The sequence below is a fragment of the Gasterosteus aculeatus genome, chromosome 1 (genome assembly GCF_964276395.1).
Source record: "Gasterosteus aculeatus chromosome 1, fGasAcu3.hap1.1, whole genome shotgun sequence".
Classification (NCBI taxonomy): domain Eukaryota; kingdom Metazoa; phylum Chordata; class Actinopteri; order Perciformes; family Gasterosteidae; genus Gasterosteus; species Gasterosteus aculeatus.
In genome coordinates this window covers 14,169,510-14,194,409 of record NC_135688.1, presented here as the reverse complement: position 1 = coordinate 14,194,409, position 24,900 = coordinate 14,169,510, and the positions used below count along the sequence as shown (strand labels likewise).

Here is a 24,900-nt window from a genome sequence, read left to right as displayed (position 1 = left end):
CCGGGTCTGTCCCGAGTCTTCCCCCATCCTCTGACCCAGCTCACAACCAGATGGTGATCAGTTGACAGCTCTGCCCCTCTCTTTACCCGAGTGTCCAGAACATGCGGCCTCAGATCAGACGATACGATTACAAAATCGATCATTGATCTTTGGCCTAGGGTGCTCTGGTACCACGTACACTTATGAACATCCTTATGTTCGAACATGGTGTTTGTTATGGACAATCCGTGGCTAGCACAGAAGTCCAGTAACAAACACCCGCTCGGGTTCAGATCAGGGAGGCCATTCCTCCCAATCACGCCTCTCCAGTTATCTCCATCGTCGCCCACGTGCGCATTGAAGTCTCCCAGTAGGACTATGGAGTCCCCTACAGGAGCCCCATGCAGGACTCCATTCAGGGTCTCCAAAAAGGCCGAATACTCTGAGCTGCTGTTTGGTGCATATGCACAGACAACAGTCAGAGTTTTCCCCCCCACCACCCGAAGGCGTAGGGAGGCGACCCTTTTGTCCACTGGGGTAAACTCCAATGTAGCAGCACTCAGCCGGGGACTTATGAGTATCCCCACACCCGCCTGGCGCCTCACACCATGGGCCACTCCGGAGTAGAATAGAGTCCACCCCCTATCCAGGAGTTTGGTTCCAGAGCCGAGGCTGTGCGTAGAGGTAAGCCCCACCAGATCCAACTGATAACGCTTTACTAGAGTGCAAGCGCTCATATCTATCTATACCTAAATTAGATTGTAGGTGCTTGGGGACCAGACTCCTGTATTACATGGTAACGGCTCAGTGCAGCCACTGATGGCAACTAAAGCACCATGACAACAGTAGACATTTTCTGAACGCACATTGTCGAGACAGTCAAACAATTCATATTAAGATTTTAATTGATAAGATAAGAACAAAACTAATCTAAGCGGGAGGTAAGGAGAAAAACAGACTACCTGGACATTTGTTGGGGTTTTAATCTTCCTGAAGCAGAAGATGAGCGGACCTTTTTGCCCAATGGCATCCTTGTTAGATGATGTATCTCGAAGTTTGATGTAATGTAAAAACGCAGACTTGCGTGCGGCACATTTCTTCAGTCAGAACTGCGAAAAGATGTTAATCGGACATCAGTCTACCTGACACTCTAACATTACACCTGAGCGGAGCAGGTGGCCCCATGGTTACTAAGAAACCAAGAGTGTCAACTGAGACTGCATGACTAAACACAAGAACCGGCACTTACAGGGAGAGAAACAGCCTCAGTTTGCAAACAAACAATATCTTACACAGTTTTGATTGTACTTTAATCCTTTAGTTGATCATTTCAGGCCATCGTTCATTTTCATTGCAACAGAATGGATAAATGACAAATTTATAAATATATTATTCTGTTTGGAAAGACTGGCATAACATTAATTCACAACGCAAGACAGAATAATTTAAAATGTCCATGTGTTATTCTGTAGAGAGAGAACCTGTTAGATGAATGCAACGCATTTTATTCTGTCTTGATATCATCTGCAAACAGGATAGATAAGGTCAGAGAGCTGTTGCGTTTTTTTACATTGCTTTGGTACTATTTGAAAAAAAAGGAAAATTTTGTCAAGACACTACGCACAATCTACACAACCGCACAAACCAGCGGCAGAACACCTCAAATCCCTTGAAACTATTTTTTAAAGCAATACAGACATCATTTAGTACATAAAGTAAAAGAAAGCATACATTACTCCAACTCTATAGCTAACACATGCTTTTATAAAAAGGCCCCAATGTTAGCTGTCATTGTTTTAGTAAACAGTGGGACTAATTTTAGGGCTTGCATCGTAATTTTTTTTTTGAAAAGCAGATTATGTGTATAGTATTTCGTGAAATTGAGCTGGTCGCATATTCAACCATTGTGTTTTTTCTGCCATTCAAATGTAATAGCAATTTTAAAAAGTTACAATTATGACCAAACATTCAGAAAGACAGAATTTTGATTAAATCGGCAGTGGTTGTCGCAGAAACACTTGGAGAAATCTGCTGAGTGCACCATTAAAGTTTATTACAGTTTGCCTCCCTAGCATAAAACAAAAAAGATATAAAACGACAAACTATCATAAGCAATAAGATTCAGAAGGGTCCTGTCCAACTTGATATCCCCTTTGGTGAGCAGGAATGAAGCTCAACTGGTGGGAGTTTGTTTACTTCATCCCCAGTGTTTGGATGAGCATCGATCCTCGTGACCGGTTTTAAAGCCTCCTTTACTGCAAAGCAAAAATAAACAAAACATGAGTTCACCATCCGACAAAAATCAAAATCAGTTTGCAATCGTGTAATGGTGACGCTCACCCTCCTCAGGTAAAGTTCTGTGTAAGTGCTGCAGCTCCTGGGGCAGCAGAGACTTGATCATATTTGGGACATTAGTGTCTGTCTTTCCGCAAAACCTGTCATAGTTTGTCAAATGTGATCTTTTCTGCTGAGCCTGTCTCTGCACCACAGTGGGAACTGCAACACACAGGGTAATCATTGATAGAAAGCATTACCTCGCCGAATTAAAAGCCCCCTTTACTTCTTTTACAGTCGTATCGTTCCTTAGCATATAGTACCTATACCACAGCATCCCATGCTGGGGGCGCTGCAGCTGTAAGGAGAGTAGTTCCTCTGCAGTCCAGGCTTTTGCTTTGGCTGGCGATAATTCTCCCTCATCTCGGTATCGGCAGGAAGGGGCACTTCCGGCCTGCTCTGCCAAGGTGCAATTCTAACTTCTCCGTTATTACGATGATTGTGTCCTGTCAAGCAGTTTCCGCAACAAAAACAAAACAGAGAGCTGTAGAGGGACATTTCTTGACTGTTTTATTTGGGAGATTTCTGCTCCTGAATGTGAGTCGTTCGGCCCTTCCTGCATGATTTCGCATACACAAGACTGAACTGACTTGTCATACCTTGCGGCATACCCGCGTAGTCACATCTGTAGATGGAGCTGTACTGTGCTGTCAAAGCCATACGGATCTCCCCCTCAGATGGGTGACATTCGCGAGGGAAGACAACATACTCAGAGCTTTGTGTGGCATCCCCAGGCAGGCTCCACTTCAGGAAAGACTTGATGTGGAAAAGACAACAACTTAGATTAAAAGGTTACAATACACAGCGAGAGGTCAAGCGTGGCATTCAGCTATGAATGCAAACTTGAGGCTAACTCAGCCTAAATACCAGACCTGACTGGGGTGCGGGTTGTTTCTCCTCTGCCCCGAAGCCGTTCCTGTGCGAATGCATTCAGGTTTACAGGGCGGCTTCCAGCCAAAATCCCTGTTGTACACCGTTGAACCAAGAGCTCCAGACTTCGAAGAGGAGTCTACAAAAGTTGACGTTGGGCAGCTGCACGATGCATCCACACAGGTACACACAGTTACACCCAGAGAGAAACAAACGCACATGTTTTAAATGCCTATTCAGACCCTCACCACACGCCTGTAGACAGAACTTACACCAGAATCTCTGCTGCCGACTTTGGATGGCAGATGAATTGTCTTCTGTTGGATGTTTCATATGGATCCCACCACTGTTTGCCCTCTAGAGAAAAATGCACAATGCAACCGTGAATTCGGAAAATAACAAATATGCAAATTTTAGAAATACCGTGAAAACCTTTGTATTGTGAGTCTTTTTTAGCTTGACAATCTTATTTGGACTCATCTTCAGCTGAGGGGGACAATGACAGTTGTTCCACTCACAACTGGAATCAACAAAAATTAATAGCATAATAAAATAGTATTCTTGCTATATTTATACATTTATATATTTAACTATAATGCTGAAAGGGTAAATAGGAGCATTATTAAGACATGACTCTGCAATGTCTAAAAAATAATGCATTATGTCTTTTATCTTAATTGCACAAGGTAACAAGATTCACATATCATATAACAGCAAACCAAGATGCAAGCAAGCAAGATGCATTATAAATGCAAGAGAGTAATGAGATCAACTATAATGACAACTAAAATGATTAAGTTACTTTCAGGTAAGCCGTTCCATTCTCTACGAAGGCGATCCATGGTTTAACATTACCTTTGGTTGCCATTGGTGCCCACAGTTTTCGGAATCTTGTGCTGTGGTTGTTTTCAGTATAATGAAAACCGTTGCATTTTCATTTCTTTCAAGTCATCAGTGGTTTGCTAGAAAGCATTACTGACCACTGTGGATCCTTAATTTGTGAAAAAAAAGTGAAAGTTTGTCTCTTAGGTAGTGTTTTAATCGCGGCAAAAGTGGAATGGAAGGTTTCTAGCTGCTGTGGTTATGGAGAGCTACAACATCTGAATGGCCACAAGGACTTGCTCAGCAGGGGAGATGCATTAAAAATGCAACGTTGCCATGTGCCTTAGTGGTGGAAAACCACACAGTCATTAAAGTCATTTATCGCTAAACTTTATTGCTATTACTATTGGATTTTCAAATAGTAATACTGTACATGTATTGTATATTACAGCATATGAACCTACTAAATATATATATAACTATTTCATAGAACAATTTGTTGGCCTTAGCGAAAATTGACAAGTCTCCTTTTTGCAATTAATGATATAGTTCATAAGAAATTTAGAGAATAAAGTCCACCAGCTTGCTCCATGTGATTTCTTTCTAACTGCACTCATGCTCAACCACACACGTTAAATAATAATAATCTTAATATACGAATATGTTTGTGACATGTAATTAACTAAGCAAGATCATACACAACTCTCGGTCTATTACACCGTAACGCTCTCACCCGCAGCTATTAATTCGGTACTTAATGAATAGTCTGTGCACAACATCCACCTTTACCTTCACCCGGAATCGAACTCACTGTCGTCTGACGTTCGACATTCAAGTTTAGCGCCACCGACGCTGTTTTTTTCTAACCAACTGCACAACAAGCAGGACCGAGACAGCGCGCGTCCAATCGGAGACACCAAGGACTTTACGGCAGCCAATGTCCGTCAGGCGGAGCCCGACGCGCAGGCACACGGGCTTCCTCGCAGAGAAACGACCGCGCAGCCGATCGCTACTTTTCCTTCCATTGTTTGAGCCGTACCGTCGTAAAGCTGGCGTCATATAGCGCCGTCGTTGGGGTGAGCATTGTGCATGTTGCCTTGCGTGCCGCACGCCGAGAGACCACCGCGGAACTGTTGCGAATGAAACCGTGTGTAACTTTTAAGACCGCATAGACGGGCGCGTGAACTATATACGCCGTCGGGCTGCGTGACTGAGCTCAATCCGATGCTAACGCCTGTAGCGAGCCCTTTTTTTTAGCTGATGTTTAACACGGTCCCGTAAACTTAAGCTGCGCTGACATCACCGTTCGGCCCGTGTGTAACAGCCCAAGCGGGACGCGGTGCACATCACCCAGTGACCGGTCCAGCCATTGCGCCCGGGCTGTCGCAACGTCCCGCTAACGCGTGAAGCGCCGCTCGTCGTGGTGGCCGGTCGCGTTGCTAGCGCGCGAGCTAACGGCCGCGAGAAGGTGAACGTGCGTTTCTACATCTGACGGTTGCTGAAGCAGCAGCAGCGGCGGTGACTGGGATGCGGGCGGAGCATCCGCACGCGCGTTCAATACCACTTTTATCGAAACTTTAAACCCAACAATCTGCATTATGCAGACAGGCCGTTGCCGATGGGGGAGGGAGAGGGGGGGGGGGGGGGAAAGGGCCTGTAAAAAAAAAAAAAAAAAAAAAAAAGGCGGCTGGTGTGGTGGCATCCCCGTTAGCCATTGTTCGCAATCAAATCAGCCATTTTAATAATCGTCTCATGAAATTAGCAGCGCGCGAGCTAGCTAAAGCTAGCTAGCTTAGCTGAAAGGCTAACGCCGATACAGTCGGAGAACAAAGCGAGTGTGGACTCACTGCGGCTAGCGGCTAACGAACAAATGAATTCAGTGGAAGCTAATGCCAATCCGACGCTACTCATCTACATGCTATTTGAATGGGAGGCGAGCGTAGCTCGGCGATAGCATTTTCCACGCGTTCTGTTTTCACGACCTCCATTAAATGAAGTTATATCATCGTGATATAATGCTTGAAATACATTTCAACTAAACTAAATTGTTGAATGTGAAATAATGCCTCATGTTGGCCTCTACGCACAGCGTATTGTTAGTTATCCCAGAGACCCTCCCACCACCCGATTTAAACAATAGACTGACAAAGCAAGAGCGGGGCAATTGACCAGGGATTTATTTGGATGTTGCCATTGCTGCATAATTATGCATGGATACGTTTGTCTTATATTATCATATATTTTCTTTTCATGTTTCTTTAGCGATCCAAGATGGGGAAGGATCCTAGGAAGCCGAAGGGCAGAATGTCCTCATATGCCTACTTTGTTCAGACGTGCCGCGAGGAACACAAGAAGAAACATCCCGACGCCTCCGTCAACTTTGCAGAGTTTTCCAAGAAATGCTCCGAGCGATGGAAGGTAAAGTGCATTTGTATTAACATCTGAACTCATGTTTCTATCCATTATTTGTTCTACAAATAGCCTATGTCTTCAAGATTGTTTGAAACGGTGTTTTTTTACTTCCCCCAAAGACAATGTCACAGAAAGAGAAAGGCAAGTTTGAAGACATGGCCAAACTCGACAAGGTGCGTTATGAGAAGGACATGAAGAATTACGATCCCCCCAAGGGCCAGAAGAAGAAGCGCTACAAGGACCCCAACGCCCCCAAGAGACCACCGTATGTACCACAATGAACTTGCTCTACCACCAAAGTCATTTTTTTCTCACAGTAACTAGTGGATTGTGATCATTATTCTGACCCCTCTTTGTCCTACAGGTCTGCGTTCTTTCTGTTCTGTGGAGACTTTCGTCCCAAGGTCAAAAGTGAGCATCCCGGTCTAACCATCGGGGACACAGCAAAGAAGTTGGGAGAGATGTGGAACGGCTCATCTGCAGAGAACAAGCAGCCGTATGAGAAGAAGGCTGCCAAGCTGAAGGAGAAATACGAAAAGGTAAGAACACCCAATTTCTTATTTAGTCTTTAGAAGATCATTTCATGAGAAGTCTGTGAGACTCTGGTGCTAAAGACACATTTGTCGCGCCCCTCCATAGGATGTCGTTGCTTACCGCACAAAGGGCACAGTGGATTCCCCCGCTGCCGCCACAGCAGATGATGACGACGATGAGGACGAAGACGACGATGATGACGACGACGATGATGACGATGATGAGTAAACTGCTTCAGGATGGGAGTTTGGTTCATGCCATATAATTCTAATATACTCAATTCACCATCTTGAAACATAAGTCAGACGGAACAAGAACCTGTGTATATTTAATGTTTCTAAGATGTACAGTGTTATTCTTCTTTTCCTTTGTAAAGTTAACACTACATATCTTAAGTTTGAGATTTTTTTGTGGTCGTTGTTCATCTCCTGCCATATTGTGTAACAAGTTAGGAGAACAAAAAAATCAGTAACAAAGTAACTAGTCCTTAGGTGGTACAACTCAAGATTTAGATTTCTGAGTTGATGTATTTTTCTTTATTTTAAAAAAAATATTTTTTTATGTGCTGTCCCAGTGTCTTTTTATTGTTCTTTGAATACCACTCTAATATCAAACACAGTTGTGGACATTCAAGAATGTCTTCAATAAAGTTCGTCTTTTTTTTAAAAGAAGTTTGTTTTTGTTTTTCTCATTCCCAACGTCTACAGTCAGTCTACACGGCGGCACTTTGATAACTATCAAGTATTCACATGAACCTTTGAAAATTCAGGAGGTTTGAGCCTTTTTTGTTCAGCAGGCAGCGGCACAAGTGACCAAGTCGCGATCACTTGATGTTGCTGCATCAAAGTAGCCTCTCATTGTGTAATAAATGAATAATAGTTGAATCATGGTATGAATCACCCACTCACTCAAGTTCACAAACACGTCTGACTATACAAAATATATACCTGGATATTAGGAAAGATGAATTTCTGATATGAGTGTTTAGAAAATGAAAAGTGCTCAAGACATACATACAATAAATCTGTTATATATCTTTTCTAATTGCTTTGGAAATATCCAAACATTCACACTACAAAGTATTAATCATATGTGCATATGAGTATTATCTACCTGATTGATATAATTTCACGTGCTAGGCTCCCTCTGCTCCCTCCCCCCCGAAATAACTGTAAAGTAAGACATTGATTATTGTACTGGGACTCCAGAAGGTGGCGCCAACTGCAGAGGAAAACAACGCGGTGCTGTATTATGTTATAGGGAAGACGAATAACATTGTCACGGTCATGCAAACTAAGTAGTGGATTTATTTTGTACCCACCACCTTCAAAAAATGAAAGTAAGTATAGAGCACCTTTTCAAGTCTAGGTGCCCAGAGAAGAGTTCTCTCGGTGAACTCAACCAGGCAGCGGCCTTTTGTGGTGCCTTGCCGGGTAGAGTTGCCCTTCTGTGTAATTGGAGACAGTTTCACAGCCCCGGTGGCCTCACAGTCACTTGAAAGGGGGTTCTCATGTCTATTTATCAGGCTTTTCTCAGCAGTGATAACCTTTTTTATACAAAGAACTGTCCTCCTAAAAGTCTTAGCAAATATGAGTGAGCGGGTCTCACAGGGGATACAGGTTTTCACACTCAGTGTTTCTAACGCTTAGTGCTGACTCTTTTAGAGGGGAAAACCTTACGGATAGTGGTCCGGTTATGTGTTATAGAAGCAAAAATTCAGTAAACCATAAATGAAAGTCCGAAAGAGGCGTGTGCACACATTTTGAATATCAACGATAATGTACTATGGCAATGCTGCTCATGTACTCAAATGTATTGCTCCAAGAAAATGATGTTCAGTTTCCGTGTGCGACTGGCACATTCTGTCTGGAACCTGTGAAACACAGCAAGAATTTTCTTTTCCCTCCTTTCACCTTGCAGCCTCTGAATTAATTCTCCATCTGACCTGTAGGCCACATTACTGCATTCAAATGTTCATTACAGCACTACGTCGAGAAACCCGTCTATGGGGAGCACATGAAACGCAGCAAAACATAGTAATTCATTATGCTTTTGTTATTCACTTTCCCAACACAAAGACTTGTGGACTAATTTGTTAAAATATCGCAAGGCATGTTTTTTTTACTTTTTTATAACGACAAAAACGAGGTTCAATCTGCTGCATTTTGTTGCCCCAACAGAGTCTTTTTCTCTGCTGCTGGATTTGCATAGAATTATGTCAAAGGGGCGTGTCAGTCAGGATTACAAGCCGAGAAGATTGAGAATCACTATGGCGACGGCTTTAAAAGTTTTCCCTTTGTTGGTCTTCTGTGGAAGTAATGCAAGGACGTTTCTAGGACGTGTCTTTTTAATGCAATGTCTGTTTTGTTTTACTTGGGATATTATTTTCTCACATGGTTTTGTAAGTAAAACGTACATTGGAAGTTCACTTTAAAATGGACTCTATTGGACAAAGGAGAATATACACAATCGTATTGTTTCATTTTCTGGTAAGTTGGTATCTTTGCTGTTATGTTGTAGAGAGGAGATAAACCTGTTTAACATATCAATTACTATTTAAATTTTATGGTCCATATAAATGCTTCACAAGATGACAATTGTAACAGAAATAGAAACACGAGTCACTATGTTTTTCCATGGTTCCTAAGGTGTTTGATGCCACTTCCTCACATGAACCGTCATCTGGAAATACAGTGATTGTAAGCAGTGAGAGACAGTTAAACGACATCTCAGGGCAGCGTCCGATTCCCTCCTGGTATCATACATCTGTCGCCTTACACTCTCACAACAGATGGCGAACACAGGTGGCTCCGTCCAAAACTGTTTATTCATTTAAAGTAAAAGAAGACACAATACCAGGTTAGTCATCTGTGCAGCGAAGCCCTCTCTGTGTAAATTAGGCCAAAATGTGACTATTATTTTAACATGTTATTGCATTTTAAATTCTATTATTTAACCTGTGATTTGATATACAGTCCTCATTTCTTTTTGGTCAGTAAAACGTATTTGCATGTTTTCTTTAGTATTTCAATTTCTAATCTAATGGAAATTATAGTTTGGTCCTTCTGTTTTTGAGAGATGTTAGATTTCCATCTCACAGTCACAATAACAGTAATTGTGCATTATCCGTGTGTTGACAGGGACCGTTGTTGGAAAGTTGGAAACTGGGTTTGAGAGTCTCACGCCTATCACATTCTCAGTGCAGGAGGATGATGGTGAGAACCTGTTCCTCCTCAACCCCTTCTCAGGGGAGTTCCTATTATCCCGCGGCCTGGATTTCGAAGCACAAAGATTCTACATACTCAGTGTGGTGGCGCAGGCGGGGGAGTCCCGGGGATCCGGTGTCAGGGTGTACTTCAACGTGTTAGACGTGAATGACAACCCCCCTGTTTTCAGACAGGGTGCCTTCGCTGCCTCACTGCTGGAAGACGCTCGGGTGGGCACATGCTTCCTCCCCTTGAATGTATCAGATAACGACGATGGTAAGCGCAAGAGTACAATATAAATGTGACATTCATCCTGTGACATTTAAGTAGAATCCACAATCCGACATGGTGGTAAAACAATAAACATACTCATTTATGATGCATGTTCATGATTAACACATTTCTTACCAAGAAATGCTCCATCTGGCAAGTCAGATCCAGACATAATAACACATCTTCTTTATTTTTGTGTTATTTGATTGTTTCCTGCCAAATTCTAGAGTCCATCCGTCCCTGTGGTCATTGGCTTTTTAAATAACTCAGTATCATCTTAATATTGTGTTTACTGTTAACTGTTTGTCTGATGATTCGGTGGTGGATTTCTTTTTCTCTGCACAACTAATTATCCCTCGGATCATAAAGAATTTCTTGATCCGAACTTTTATAAAATATTGAAATATGCACTTAGTTGCAAACACGAGTGCAACATTTTGTTGCTTGTTTCATACATAATAGACAAAGTATTATGAGAAGGGCAAGCCGACGTTTGTGATAACACCATTCATGATCTTCTCCTCCATGCCAGGTGAAAATGGAGCCTTGAATCTGAGGGTGACCGGTGGAGACGAGGAGGATGTATTCTCCATAAACACAGCTGGCGTTTTGTGCCTGAACGCAGCGTTGGACAGAGAGAGACAACCGCTCTACAATCTCACTGTGACGGCCAATGACTGTGTCCAGATTGTGTCTTTGCAGCTCACCAGCACGGCGCATGTTATTGTGGTGGTCGATGACGTCAACGACAACCCTCCACTGTTTGTGTCGGCCGAAGTCGTCAGTGTACCAGAGGACGCCGCTCTTCATTCGGTAATAACGACTGTGCATGCTGAAGATAAAGACGTTGGATCCAACGGGGAAGTTTCATATTATTTGAACAACACTTCCGGCGGCAGGTTTAGCATCAATAGCAGGAGTGGAGAAATATACCTGGAGGAGGACTTGGATAGAGAACAGAGAGACACCCTGACTATTACAGTAACGGCCGCTGATGAAGGCTCACCCAGAATGGAGACCGTAATGAATCTCATAGTGCATGTTGAAGATGCCAATGATCATGATCCAGAGTTCCCTCAAAGCACTTACAGCTTCGCAGTCAGAGAGGACGTCCCCAGAGGGACAAGCCTGCTGCGGGTTCAGGCTCTTGATCGAGACATTGGGAGAAATGGACAAGTTAGGTACGCACTGACCCAGGGGAGTCCGTTTGTGGCGGACGCGGTTCGTGGCGTCATCTCAGTAATGGACAGAGTGGACAGGGAGAAGGATTCAGACTACACCTTGATCGTGACGGCTGTAGATCAGGGGAATGTACACAGAACGGCCACAGCTGCTATCAGGGTCACAGTGTTGGATGTCAATGACTTTGCGCCCCTCTTTACTCCACCGACGCTGACCATGCATGTGAGAGAGAATGATGAGGACCCCGCTCAGCTCACACGTCAGGTGCCTCTGCTTAACAACCTTCAATTCAAAGTCTTTAATTAACAAAATGTTAAAGTCTACATTAATAATGTTTTTTTTTATCCAGGTATCTGCTTTGGATGAAGATTTAGGCGTCAACAGCCAGCTGACCTATAATATACAAAAAGGAAATATTGACGGTTTGTTGTCCATCACACCCGGCGGCATGTTTCAGATTTTACGCAGCCTGGACAGAGAGAAGGAATCATCTTACTTGGTCAACATCGTTGCTGTTGATTCAGGTGATTCAGGCCAAAGTAAAATGAGATCACTTCATAAAATTCTGTTCTGTTTTTTAAAAACTCCCATATTCTCTTCAAACTTCAAACATTATGTACTCTGTCATGTGAAGGATTGCCACCTCTAACAGGAACTCTAACCATACGCGTCATAGTGGATGATGTCAATGATAACTGTCCAGAGTTTACTCAGGAGGTCTACAACACCATAGTGTCTGAGGACAGCCCCGCCGGCACCGTGTTTGCCATGGTAACTGCATCTGACGTTGATGAGGGAGTCAGTGGAGAACTAAGGTAACGCGTAAAAAATCCCTTTATATAATACAAACTTAGAATACTTATTCGGTTGGGCATTGGCTCAGGCCTTTTGTGTTTCTAGTGCTTCAGCAGGATCACCAACACAATTGTGTCAATGGATTTGCAGAATGTGCTGCACAAAAGCAACTGTAAATTGCTGTTTCATAGCATTTACATTGTAATAATAAGTACTTCATCCAAATTCGCTGATTGACTATTTCATCTTTTGACTCTCCTTTAGTTATTCCGTGGAAAACTCTGATGTGCCTTTTGACATTGAAGAAACATCTGGCGAGCTGTTTACAACTGATGTCCTGGACAGAGAGACAGTAGCCATTTACAGGTTGGTGGTGATTGGCATTGATGGACATCCTACTCAGCCTCTGTCAAGCTCAGTGCTTGTCACTGTTCTCATTGGAGATATTAACGACCGCTGGCCTCAGTTCATGAACAGTCCCTATGTGGCCTATGTGCCCAATGAGATGGCTCCAGGTAAGTGTTTTCACTGCCATTTGATTTGTTGTATATTTCATTCTGGATAACATGGACTTGATTGGATGAGTTTTATTTTATGTTTCATTTTTTGTCCTACAGGCTCAGTTGTTTGTGCAGTAGGAGCAACAGATGGAGATACTGAATTGAACGCTGAACTGCATTTTTCGCTGTATGGACAAAGTTCAGATCTGTTTTCCATCCATCCGGACAGCGGCACAGTCACGGCTTCAAGCGTCATCTGGAGAACGGAAGATATCATCGTCCGTGTTCATGTGGAAGACGCTGGAGAAAATCCTAAATTTGACGTCACTACAATCAGCGTCCGGTTTCAGAACGTCTCTGATTTTCCAGAGATGACTGTGGATGTTCTGAGTGATTTCCTCTCTGAGGATGAGCCGGTGGGGACATTAGTTGCAGTTGTCTCTGCGTCGAGCGTCAGAGCTGAGCCAGTCTCCTTTTATCTAGCTTCTGGAAACTTTGAAGAGATGTTTCATGTGGAGCAGTGGAGTGGAGCTTTGACCGTGGATAACCCTCTGGATTATGAAAGCAAAAAGGAACTTACCTTGTTGATAGAAGCAAGGGACTCCGGCTCACCTCCTTTCTCATCATTTGCAGAAATTCACATAAGCATCATTGACGTAAATGATAACTTCCCTCAGTTCACCCAAGCCGAGTACAGGTGTGAGGTTTTTGAGAACTCCCCGCCGTCCTGGGTTTGCGACGTTCTCGCCACTGACGCTGACTCAAGCAGCTACGGCACAGTGCGGTACAATATCACAGAAGGAAACACTGATGGTTTATTCACAATTGACCCGGAAGATGGTTTACTGAGCAGCACTGGAAATTTAGACAGAGAAAATACCCCCGAATTCAATTTAACAGTGGAAGCTGCAGAGCTCAACAACCCTCTTCATAGAGACACATCAACAATTATTGTTATTGTTTTAGACCGAAATGACAACTCACCTCGTTTTTCACAGATCTTTCTCACAGAGGTGCCTGAAGACTCCCCTGTTGGACACACCATCATGCGACTCACCTCAACTGATGACGATTCTGGTGCCAATGCAGAAATAAATTACTCTTTAATTGGTCAAAGAGATGATCTGCCATTTAAAATAGACTTCACCACTGGTGACATAACTGTTGAAAAATATCTGGACAGGGAGATGCAGGATCGTTACATCTTGAATGTCAACGCGAATGACTCAGCGTGGAGCATTAGCACCGACGTAACTGTAGTCATCACAGATGTCAATGATAACCGACCAGTATTTTATGATCAATCTTACAGCATTTACCTCCCTGAAACACGAGTTGAAGGGTCGTTTGTCATGCAGGTTCTTGCTTTGGATGCAGACATGGGGAAAAACAGTGACGTTTTGTATGTTATTGAACCTCAGAATGAGCAGTTTTGGGTGAACGCGTCCTCTGGTGAGATCTATACAAAGCAGCCACTGACATTACACAATTCTGCTTTTCAAATCTACCAGTTTCCGGTTATTGCATTTGATTGTGGCAGCGTTCCTCTGTACAGCAACACCACTGTCACTGTGAGATTAGAACCGTTTAACCACTACGCACCAATGTTTCTACCTTTCCGGCCTCTGATTGCTATCCCGTATCACATGGATGTCGGTACTGAGGTGGTACAGTTGACAGCGATAGATCAGGATGTTAACAACACCAGTGTTGGCATCAAATATGTTTTCAATGGAGGTAATGCATCTGATTTCTTCTGTATTCAAGTCGAGAATGGAAAGGTGATGTTAAATCAGAGCTTGATAGGCAGCGTAAATTTGTCTTTCACAGTATCAGTTATTGCAAAAGATCAGGGCACCCCGTCTTTGTCATCACAGACTGACATCACTTTTCACATTACTGGCAGGAATCATTTTCCTCCAATCTTTAGAGAGGCTGATGTTATTTTCTCTGTGCCTGAGGACTTGACGGTAGGATCAGTAATTGGGACAGTTCATGCAGGAGATGGAGATTACGGTCCCAATGGGGCCATTGAGTACTGCATTACACCAGAAAATCCCTATTTGCCATTCTCTGTGGGAGAAGCGTCTGGGCTGCTAACGTTGATCAGAGAGCTTGATTTTGAAAAAGAAGTTATTCATCATATCCAAATCAAAGCCCTGGATGGAGGGTGGATCTCTCAAACTGGCATGTTGAATATTACAGTGGTGGTTGTCGATGTGAATGACAATCCTCCGCTTTTCTCATCATCACAGTACACAACGTCAGTGCCTGAAAACTCAGTAATTGGAACAGTTGTCCTAGTTGTGAAGGCGGCGGATGCTGATTCAAATGCGGAAATATCCTACTCCCTTATTGCTGGCCATGTGGATAAATTTGCAATCGATTCAAGAAATGGCACGATCACCACTTTGTATGTCTTTGATTTTGAGCATGAGCAGATCTTTGATATAACAATCAAGGCTTCAAACATTGACGGTCATGCTTTATTTAGTTTGGCTCACATTGTCATCCAAATCTCGGACGTGAATGAGTTCACACCCACATTCAGCCAAAAAGAATACAACTTTTCTGTGTATAAAAATGTGCCTGTTGGAACTCGGGTCGGAAGAGTAATAGCTACGGATTTTGACCGTGGATCTGAAGGTCAGTTGTCTTACCTGATGTTTGGTCCAAGCAAATACGTGGGCTTTGAAATCAACACATTTTCTGGAGAAATATACACAACTGGCAATTTGAGAAAACGTGGCAACAGTCAGGTAGTTTTAAAGATTCTGGCAAAGAACTCTGGTGTTATTACTGGCATGGACGTCGACGAAGCTTTAGTTCACATTAGTGTGATCGACGCAAATGATTCACCTGTTTTCACCTCTGCACTTTATTTGGCCAATGTTGCAGAAAACAGCCCAGTTGGGACACCCGTGATAACGGTGAATGCTCTGGACGAGGACTCCATCTTGGACTGGAATATTTTCTTCTTCAGCATTGAAAATGGAAACATAAATCTCTCTTTTTCCATTGAGCCATCCAGTGGTGTTATTTTAATAAACTCTCCACTTGACCGAGAACTCAGGTCAGTTTATAATCTGACTGTTGCAGCCACTGATAATGGCTCTCCACCAGCCACTGGGACTACTAACGTCATTGTGACTATTGACGATGTCAATGACAATGCTCCAAAACTCACATTAACCAAAGCTCAAGTGAAGGAAAATCAGCCTGAAGGTACAGTGGTCGCCAGATTAAATGCATCTGATGCAGATGTCCCGCCAAACGGGGGACCTTTCACTTATTGGTTGGTAAATTCTTCAAACGCAAATGCTTTTTCACTGACTCCTGATGGAGTTTTATTCACCACACGGACTATTGATCGGGAACAAATCAATATCTATCACATCCTTGTGGCTGTCACGGATGCAGGGATCCAGCCGCTATCATCAACAACGATGATCCACATCAAGATTGTGGATGAAAACGATAGCCCTTCCCAGCCTAGAAATATTGTGATTGAGGTCAAATATTTTGGCAGTTCTTTCGAAGGAGGGATGATCGGTCACGTCCATCCTGACGATAAGGATGAGTCTGATACATTCAACTGCGCCATCAAAAGCGGACAACTAAATATGTTTACAATACCTAATGGTACATGTGAACTGTGGTCTTCTCCTCTTCAAGGCGAGGCTACATTTAATATCACAGTCGAGGCTACAGACCAGCTTCACCTTCCAGTCAACAACAGCATCTATGTGAACTACAAAGGTTTCACAAATGCCTCAATAGACCGCTGCATATTATTCTATGTGTCATCATCCTCAATAGAAAAATTTATGTCCAACAACTATCTGCGGTTTGTCAAAGCTCTGGACAGTCTGTTTAACCTACAGGCCTCTAAGACGCACGTCTTTGGAATTAAACATTTTGGCAGTGACATTATTTTATTGGCTGCCGTGAAAAATTACGATGGTCAATATCTTAGCGGAGAGGTAGCCATTGGCATCTCTATAGGCCATAAGAAATTACTTGAAAGCCATAGCAACGTGACAATATCTCACATCACAAGTGATCCATGTCTCATTGGCCCCTGTACAAATGGGGCAGCATGCAACAAAAACATTTACATCAGCCAGGATGTTGCTGCTTTGGAAAGCTCGGCGGTCATATTTGTGTCACCGCAGAAAGAGATTTTTAATTGCTCCTGTCTTGTCGGCTTCACCGGGACTCTGTGTGAAGATGACATCAACGAATGTGAGGTGAATCCCTGTGAGAATAGAGGCATGTGTGTAAATACTGCAGGAAGTTTCTACTGTCACTGTCAAAGTGGTTTCTCTGGCTCTTTCTGCTCTACTGATGGAGATGAATGCCTGAAGCTGAAGTGCCAAAACGGGGGAACCTGCACTTCAACCGAGGATGGATATCACTGTCACTGCTTACTCGCATTTGAGGGTAGACTTTGCTATTTTAAAAGAGTGATTATATTATTGTATATTAGAGTAGAATCCAGAATCTCTTCAAAGTCTGGCCTTTCTTTGTGTTTTCCAGGAGAAATGTGTGAGCTCTTCATAAACCACTGTAGATCAGCCCCTTGTGTTCAGGGCAGCTGCATCAATTCACAGACAGGATTCTCCTGCCGTTGTCCCTTTGGTAAATATAATGCATAAAGAAAGCTCTTTGAAGCAAAGGTTTATTTGTGGAAAGTTAGATGAGAAGTTCTATACCAATTACCTGTCAGTTAAACACAAGGCCTCATTCAGCAGCTGGTTAGCTTAGCTTATCTGAGCACACGCACGGGAAACTGGGTGAAACTGCTAACCCTGCTAACCCTGCTAACCCCACCTTTCCAATGCCTCTTTTCTCATTATTTATGCTATGACAAATTCTTGAAAAACCACACACAAGATCTGTCTCAAATAAAACAGCTCTCTTGTATCTGCTCCTTCAAGGAGCCATACAGAACATAACTCCCTGTAAAACGAAAAAATGTACGTTTTACTAAGTGACCTAAAGTTCTGCGGGATTTTGTTTTCCTTTGAACACAGCCAGGCAAACTGATTCCCCCAATGTTCAGTCTTTGTGCTAAGCTAACCGGCTGCTAATTGTAGCTTATGCATGTCTAATCGATAGACAAAAGTGCTACCAATCTCATCATCTAACTTTCAAACAAAACAGTTCATTAGTGTAATTTGCAAATGTTGAACTGTACCTTTATTTGTGATAAAAAAATACCCATTTCCAAGTGACAACTGAGAACAATTTACAAACAAATTGTTCCATCTTTTTTCCAGGAGTCAGTGGAGTCCACTGTGAGGAGCACAGTTATGGCTTTCAGGAGCTATCCTTCATGGAGTTTCCCCCGTTGGATCGCAGGACTAATTTGATCTCTCTAGAGTTTGCGACAGTGCAGAGAAACTCCCTGCTCCTTTACAATCCTGGAGGACCATCCAGCAAGGAGTTCATTGCACTAGAGATACTGAATGGGGCCATACATCTCTCTTTTGACCTGGGACCCGGACCAGTGAGGCTGCAGACACACAAGCAAGTGGCTGATGGATATTTTCACAGTGTCACTGCTCGGAGAATTGGAAATGTGAGTTTTTAGATATGTTGGCAACATAGATAACGTAAATGGCATTTCAAAGAGGTCAATCTGAAAATTGTGATGTGCACTACTTGCCTCTAACAGATGGGGTCCTTGAATGTTGACAACTGCACACATATCAAGAACAGTGGATTTTGTTTTTCACGGAGTGATGGCAGTAGTTTAAAGAGGTAGCAGCGAAAAAAAAATCTCTACTGACTGATATTTCATAATTTCATGTTCTGGCCTTTTTAAAAATCTTTATTATAACCTCTCTCTGTCTTCATCTACATTCAGGACTCTAGATGTTGGACGTAATGTGACATTCGGAGGAATAAGGACTTTTGAATCCATTTTAAAGCTTCCCGCTCAGATAAAAACCCATGACTTTGTTGGATGTATCCGTAACCTTTATGTGAATGGCATCCTTCTGAGACCTTTAATGGCCCTGGCCTCATATAACATCCTTGATAGGTAAGCACCTACTATACTACAATTACACTTTTACTATGGTAATACACTTTTTGATTTAAACTACCAACTAACCTCAGTTGTATCAAACCACTTATTTCTCAAGCCCTATACTGTCCTCTTTCTACGTGATCTTTATTGTATGTCTTTTTCGTTCAACAAAGGTGTCCTCGGACATCGTCGTCACCATGTCATAGCAACCCATGTAAGAACAGCGGCTTGTGCCATGACCTTTGGTCTGACTATGTTTGCGAGTGCAAAAGCCCTTTTACTGGGAACAACTGTGCTGAAGGTGAACATATCTTTAAATTAACAGGACACCTTTTTGTTGAGTATATGTTTACATTCCACAATACACATTTTGTGTCCTGTCTTATTAAATAGAAGTGTCGGAGGAGCTTGTTTTGCGATTTGATGGGAACGACTACATTGAGTATGTTATCAAGGAGCGATTCAAGAGAGATTACCTGCTAAAAGACTTTCTGAATGATGAAAAAGAGGAAAACACCAGAGACCAAAGTGGGATCAAGATCAAGTTCAAGACCCAATTCAATGGAGTTTTAATATTTGTTGTTGGAGAGACAGGATACACTATTCTGGAAGTAGGTATAGAACACAATTAAAGAGATATTCATTCTTCTGTGATTTTTGTTTGATGAGAAAAATTGCTTGTTTTTTTTTCTTGCCCCCCCCCCCGAGATAAAAGACAGAAAGCTTGTGTACATTTCCAACGACACACTGGCTGGACACCCGATAGAACTCACTGTGGACCCCCCCGTGGCCAATGGTATTTGGCATGTCCTCTCCTTATTCGGCAATGGACAGCACACATTTCTGCTCCTGGATGGTAAATCCGTTTTGAATATCAGCGACAGCAGTATGGATCTCACTCCTGTTGGTTTGCAAAAGATTATTTTTGGTGCGGGTCCGACAGGTGATTCAAACCTCCAACAGTTAGGTAAATAAACACCAAACATTATAATTTACAAATGATTTGTATTGACAAAGACCTAAACATGTTGATGTGGGAGTAAGCTTGTTTGTTAATGTATTTTGGAGTAACAATGAATAACTATTCATTCTTTTTTATCAGGTTTCACTGGCTGTGTGCAGTACTTCAATGTGAGCGGATACACTCTGCCCGTCAGCGGACGCAGTGTGATGGTGGACGTCTCGCCAAGCTCCACTCTTGTCCAGTCGAGTTGCAGCTCTCCGGCCGTCTGCCTCCCCTCTCCGTGTTCTGGGGACGACACAGCCACGAGGCGTTGTCTCTCGCCAGATTGTCAAAACCACTGGACTGCATGCAGACCTGCTGAGCAGAGCAGGTCCTGCATCTGTTTCCATAACGTTTCTTACCAGGCCTGCGATGTCTGTGGCCCTGCAACGGAGAGCCGCAATCGATGCTCCGAAAAACCGGGCGGTCTGCCTCTGTGGCTCATAGCTCTGATTCTTCCTCTCGTCTTAGTCTTGGCGATCACGGGGTCGTGTGTTGCCCTTTACAGAAGGAGGTGTAAGGATGCAGAGCGTCAGAGTGATAGCGCCACAGAGAAACCCCAGCAAGGGACAGACAACGCAGCGTTCCGCTTTGAGGACAGCAGAACGCTCGCCGATGCGGCGTGTGCGACAAAAGAGAAACAACGCGACCCAGCGGGTGCCGATCAGCAGAGGTCATGCGTGGAGTTTTACGGTGACGCCGGTCTACCAAGTGTTCAGCCGGGGCCAAACAGTGAGCTGGAGTACTATGAGATCAGCTGTAGTGACACCAAGTGTGAGAAAGCTGATCCTAAACGGTGGGGAGATGTAAGGATGCTGTTGGCAGGATATAAGAAAGAATGCTCCAGCGGAGGGAGGCCAATACGTTCCACGGAACCTCAAGACGTAGCTTTCCTAAACGCGCAGTTGTCGACTAAAGACAGCGAAGAGTGCTTGCAACAGTCACCGTCTGGGGGTAGAGAGAAGTTCCCTCGTTCTGAGTACTTTGAACCTGCACGATGCCTGACTTTTGAAGAAATTTGTAAACTGAACACTACTTGGGAGAAGACGCCCCCTCAAGCACCCTTGACGCCTGAAGCTGCCATGTGCAGCAGCGTGATCGGTGCTTTGTCGGAATGTGAACCCGACAGCACATTCTCCTGCTCCGCGTCGGAGTGTGGACAGTTTTCTCTATTTACACACGGCCAGTCATCCCTGTCAGCGTGCAGCTTCAGACACAACTGTCATTCTGCTGCAGATCAGCACGAAGAGGAGAGTGCTCGCTCCAATATGTTTGAGCGATGGGGAATCATTTTAAATATGCATCTACCTTACAGCAGCTATGCTCTTGTATTTGAGGACATAGCGCGTCTACCCACCGGCGCTTTTCACAGCAATGACAGTGACATAGAGGAAATTATTTGATGGCCGTTTGGTGTCGTGAAATTGCTCTGTTAAAATATTGTTGATATTTGGATATTATATATTTTATTGGAACGATTTTGGTGTATCACAACTCATACAAATTGTTTATCAACGACATCTAAATCATATGTTTTAGTTTCTTCCGCAGTGAAAGATCTTTTATATAACCCAAAACTCTTTATCTTTTCATGTTTTCATGGTTATCTTTACATCTTTAGAATAGTTAGAAGATGTATCTGGTGATGATGCTTTATATATTTTAAAGACATGTCGAGACAACCGCGTTTAATGTAGATATCACACTAATGTAGATAAACTATTATGCCTCGGAAATCTCCCTTTTAACCTATCTATCCCTATTCCTTGTGAAAAAAGGAGAAAATAATAGACCACAAATTAATCATAAGACGTTCTCCTTTGTAAAGGTTAAGAAATATGATTGATGATCCATTGTAAGTAAACAAAACAGTTTTACCACATGAAAAAATACAATTTATCATTCTAAATAAACCGCTGACATTATAATTTACAAATGATTGAGATTAACACGTTTGAAAAAACATAAACATGCTGATGTGGGAATAGTGTAACTTTGTTTGTTCTTCAGTATATTCAGTCATTGTCTTAAAATCAATTAAAAAAAAGCTTCCAGCAGGAAAAATTGAATGAGCAACAAACAAGCGCTACATACAACCTGTATATCTATACTGACTTGCAGACTTCGAACTTCGAAGAACTCTTAAAAAAGAGTTGTCAACTGTTGAAGCCGTTGCCTTAAGGCCTGTACTGCTTTGTTTTTACAAACCAGTCCATCTAGTCTATGCTTTCAGGCTTTGGACAAAATACACCTACGTCTAAGTAAAAGTAAAAGGCAGGAAATGTACCATGTACTCTTTATTTAGATTTACTCATTACATCGCATGTCTGTGTACAGTTTTTCTAAAGAATTTACGTCTATTCCCGTATTCCCGGTGAGTTCCATTTAGATATCATTATCATTGTAATTGCAGGCTTTACATTGAAGAAACATCCATTCAAACAATTATATGATTTACACATCATATCAAGCTTAAATTATTAAAAGTAATCATGTTTCAACTGTCCCATTTCTTTAATTAAGCCAAACTTTTAGACTGGATGACCAAGGTATTAGTCTGTTATAAGAAGAAAAGATTTAACTGTATTCCAATCCTAGTTGTCTTAATCTTCTTTATCAAATGCTGTTTGATATATTGAGTTTTGAAACAGTATATTATGGGATTAACAGCAGCAGGGAGAAGACTGTACAACAATACTACTAAAATACGCACATCCAAACTGAAAGAATATCCGACTGTATTAGAGACATAAACAAAACATCTGGGAAGATAAAAGAGGCATGTGATTAATATTTGCGGGGTACAAGTTGATATGGTTCTCATGCGTCCGGTAGCGTTGGACATTTTCAAAATATCCGCAAAGATAAGGATGTAAGAAAACAAGATGAATGCAAGCGGAAGCAAAAGACAAAACATGGCAACGCAGAGAGCAGTGACCAGTACGGTTTGAACATTCTCACCACATGCTTGGCTTGTTATAGAAATGTGGTCACAGTAGCACTGAGCAATGACATTTGATTTACAGAAAGGTAAAGTGAGGGTGTGCAGTACAATGGTCAACATCAACGGCAGAGGGATGAACCAAGCAAAGCCACAGATCACCGATATGGTGTTGTTTGTGACTAGGACAGGATAACGCAGTGGAATACATATCGCGATGAAGCGATCAAGAGCCATCGCCAACAACATGAAAGAAGTTACAGATCCTGAATAATGAACAAAGAACATCTGTGTAAAGCACCCGTAAAATGAAATAAATCCATCACCAAACCAGTATTTTGAGATAATCTTCGGAAGAGTCAGAGTGCCAAATGTTAAATCATTCAATGCTAGATGACAAAAGAGCAGATATGTTGGTTTTTGCAGCGACTTTTCACACACAACAAATGTGAAAATGAAAATATTTCCTATTGCAATAGCTAGATAGAAAAAAAAGAGCAGAGCTGACACAGGTCTGTAATACGTTGGAGAAAGTCCAGGGAATCCAAGGAGGAAGAAGCTTTTCATCACTGTTAAATTGGAGTTCATCATTTTAACTTTATAATAAGAAACCAGAAATAAGACATAAATACACTAAATATAAGTCAACTGATTAGACAATATTCAATGCATCCACTATCAATGTACCATTTTTATAAAAAGAGATATCCAAGACCAAACTTTTCAAAAATGGTCCTCTATATCTAAAAACCACTTATTGCAATAAGCGTAATCAAATGATGTTCTCCTGTCTGAACGCGGCTCTATTCTGGAGATAGCAGTCACACAAACGATGACTGTACGCCAGGCAATATCAGCCATTTAACAACATATGACGTATCCCCAAAGGAGCATCATGTTTGTGTGTTAGTTAATTGTTTTGCATTTTCAACATGTTCAACTGAGGAACACAAAGCATCTAATTAGGACACTTTAAACGCGTAGATTTGACTAAACTCAGTATTAAGAAATAGAAAATAAGAAAGAAAAGAAAAATCGATCAATAAATTACAATGTTTTATGTAAATATGTATATTTATACTTTACTTTTAGTTGGATTTGAAATATGTTAATTATAAAATAATAATTAATAATAATTAAATGATTAAAACTTGGAACTCCTTGGCATCCCCCACTTAGAGTTGGTAGATGGGGCTCGGCAAAGGGAGGTGCGGCAGCTGTTGGCCCCGCGACCCGGATAAGCGGTTGAAGATGTGATATAAGATGAAAGAAGAAAACTAAGGCAATGTGGTCTTTTCAGTTTTTTTTTATTGTACCAATACATAGATCACATATGTTCCTAAATGCTATCTCAAAATTACATTTTTCTTACATTTTTTTTACTGTAGAACTGTTCAGCTCTTTATGAAAAACATGTAATGCACTCATTTGGACATGGCATCACATGGCGCTTCTCTTCAATCCTATGATGACATTTTTCATCTCTTCATCAGAATATTGTTGAAGCAATATATGATTGGATATATTTCTGTTGTTCCAACTCTTCAGCCACATTCCTTCTTCTTCCTCAAAATCCTCAAAAAGCAATTCCTTTACTGTCCACCAGATGCCCTCAGGTTCTTGTCGGCTTTTGCATTTCCTGTTCTCATTTCCTTCAAGGTTTTGATGAAAAATATTTTTACAACATCATTAACTCACTGACATTTTTTAATGGAATCAGAGTATACGAATCTACCTTATTGGTCTTCATTTACTGACAAAAAATATTTGTGTATAGCTAGCAATATAAAATAATAAAACATTATATACTTCAATTGAATTGCTTTAAAAGTAAGCAGACCTGACCAAATACAAATATTGTGTCAAATGTAACATTAAAGTTGTGTTGATATTGAGATATTTTCCTCAAGCATCTGCAGTCCAAGCACTTGCTCTGAAAATTACTCTGGCATATCCCAAAGGTTTCTTGAATCTAAACTGATTATGACCATTGACCTTCATAGAATAGTAGA

At 42.1% G+C, this 24,900-nt stretch overlaps 4 protein-coding genes across 5 annotated transcripts; 2 read left to right on the top strand and 2 right to left on the bottom strand.

Annotated features, from left to right (window-relative positions):
* Window positions 1-1,281: 1,281 nt before the first annotated feature.
* On the bottom strand, window positions 1,282-5,505 carry tex26 (testis expressed 26). 2 transcript variants are annotated; one of them, XM_078098459.1, is made up of 8 exons: window positions 4,795-5,505; window positions 4,039-4,174; window positions 3,456-3,540; window positions 3,186-3,345; window positions 2,913-3,069; window positions 2,577-2,759; window positions 2,320-2,475; window positions 1,282-2,234 (listed from the first exon to the last, which is right to left on the bottom strand). In XM_078098459.1, the coding sequence occupies exons 2-8, from the start codon at window positions 4,049-4,051 to the stop codon at window positions 2,101-2,103; spliced, it is 888 nt and encodes a 295-aa protein (XP_077954585.1). In that variant the 5' UTR covers window positions 4,052-4,174; window positions 4,795-5,505; the 3' UTR covers window positions 1,282-2,100. The 2 variants fall into 2 exon arrangements, with proteins under 2 accessions (XP_077954585.1, XP_077954592.1); XM_078098466.1 differs by lacking the exon at window positions 4,039-4,174 and having other exon boundaries at window positions 3,458-3,540; window positions 4,795-4,934.
* Window positions 4,945-7,619, top strand: hmgb1b (high mobility group box 1b). The gene is made up of 5 exons (XM_040182063.2): window positions 4,945-5,081; window positions 6,268-6,423; window positions 6,537-6,682; window positions 6,782-6,956; window positions 7,057-7,619. The coding sequence occupies exons 2-5, from the start codon at window positions 6,277-6,279 to the stop codon at window positions 7,177-7,179; spliced, it is 591 nt and encodes a 196-aa protein (XP_040037997.1). The 5' UTR covers window positions 4,945-5,081; window positions 6,268-6,276; the 3' UTR covers window positions 7,180-7,619.
* Window positions 7,620-9,238: 1,619 nt separating this feature from the next.
* On the top strand, window positions 9,239-21,683 carry LOC120826415 (protocadherin Fat 4). Its single transcript, XM_078098451.1, has 16 exons — window positions 9,239-9,440; window positions 9,600-9,810; window positions 10,092-10,433; window positions 10,963-11,876; window positions 11,962-12,136; window positions 12,247-12,427; window positions 12,672-12,922; window positions 13,025-17,350; window positions 17,447-17,548; window positions 18,190-18,491; window positions 18,588-18,673; window positions 18,780-18,956; window positions 19,118-19,245; window positions 19,338-19,555; window positions 19,653-19,911; window positions 20,047-21,683. Exons 1-16 carry the CDS (start codon window positions 9,387-9,389, stop codon window positions 21,348-21,350), a joined length of 9,030 nt encoding a protein of 3,009 aa, XP_077954577.1. The 5' UTR covers window positions 9,239-9,386; the 3' UTR covers window positions 21,351-21,683.
* Window positions 21,197-23,479, bottom strand: LOC120826450 (olfactory receptor 2AT4-like). The gene has a single exon (XM_078098457.1). The coding sequence runs from the start codon at window positions 23,477-23,479 to the stop codon at window positions 22,508-22,510; it is 972 nt and encodes a 323-aa protein (XP_077954583.1). The 3' UTR covers window positions 21,197-22,507.
* Between the last annotated feature and the right edge of the window lie 1,421 nt (window positions 23,480-24,900).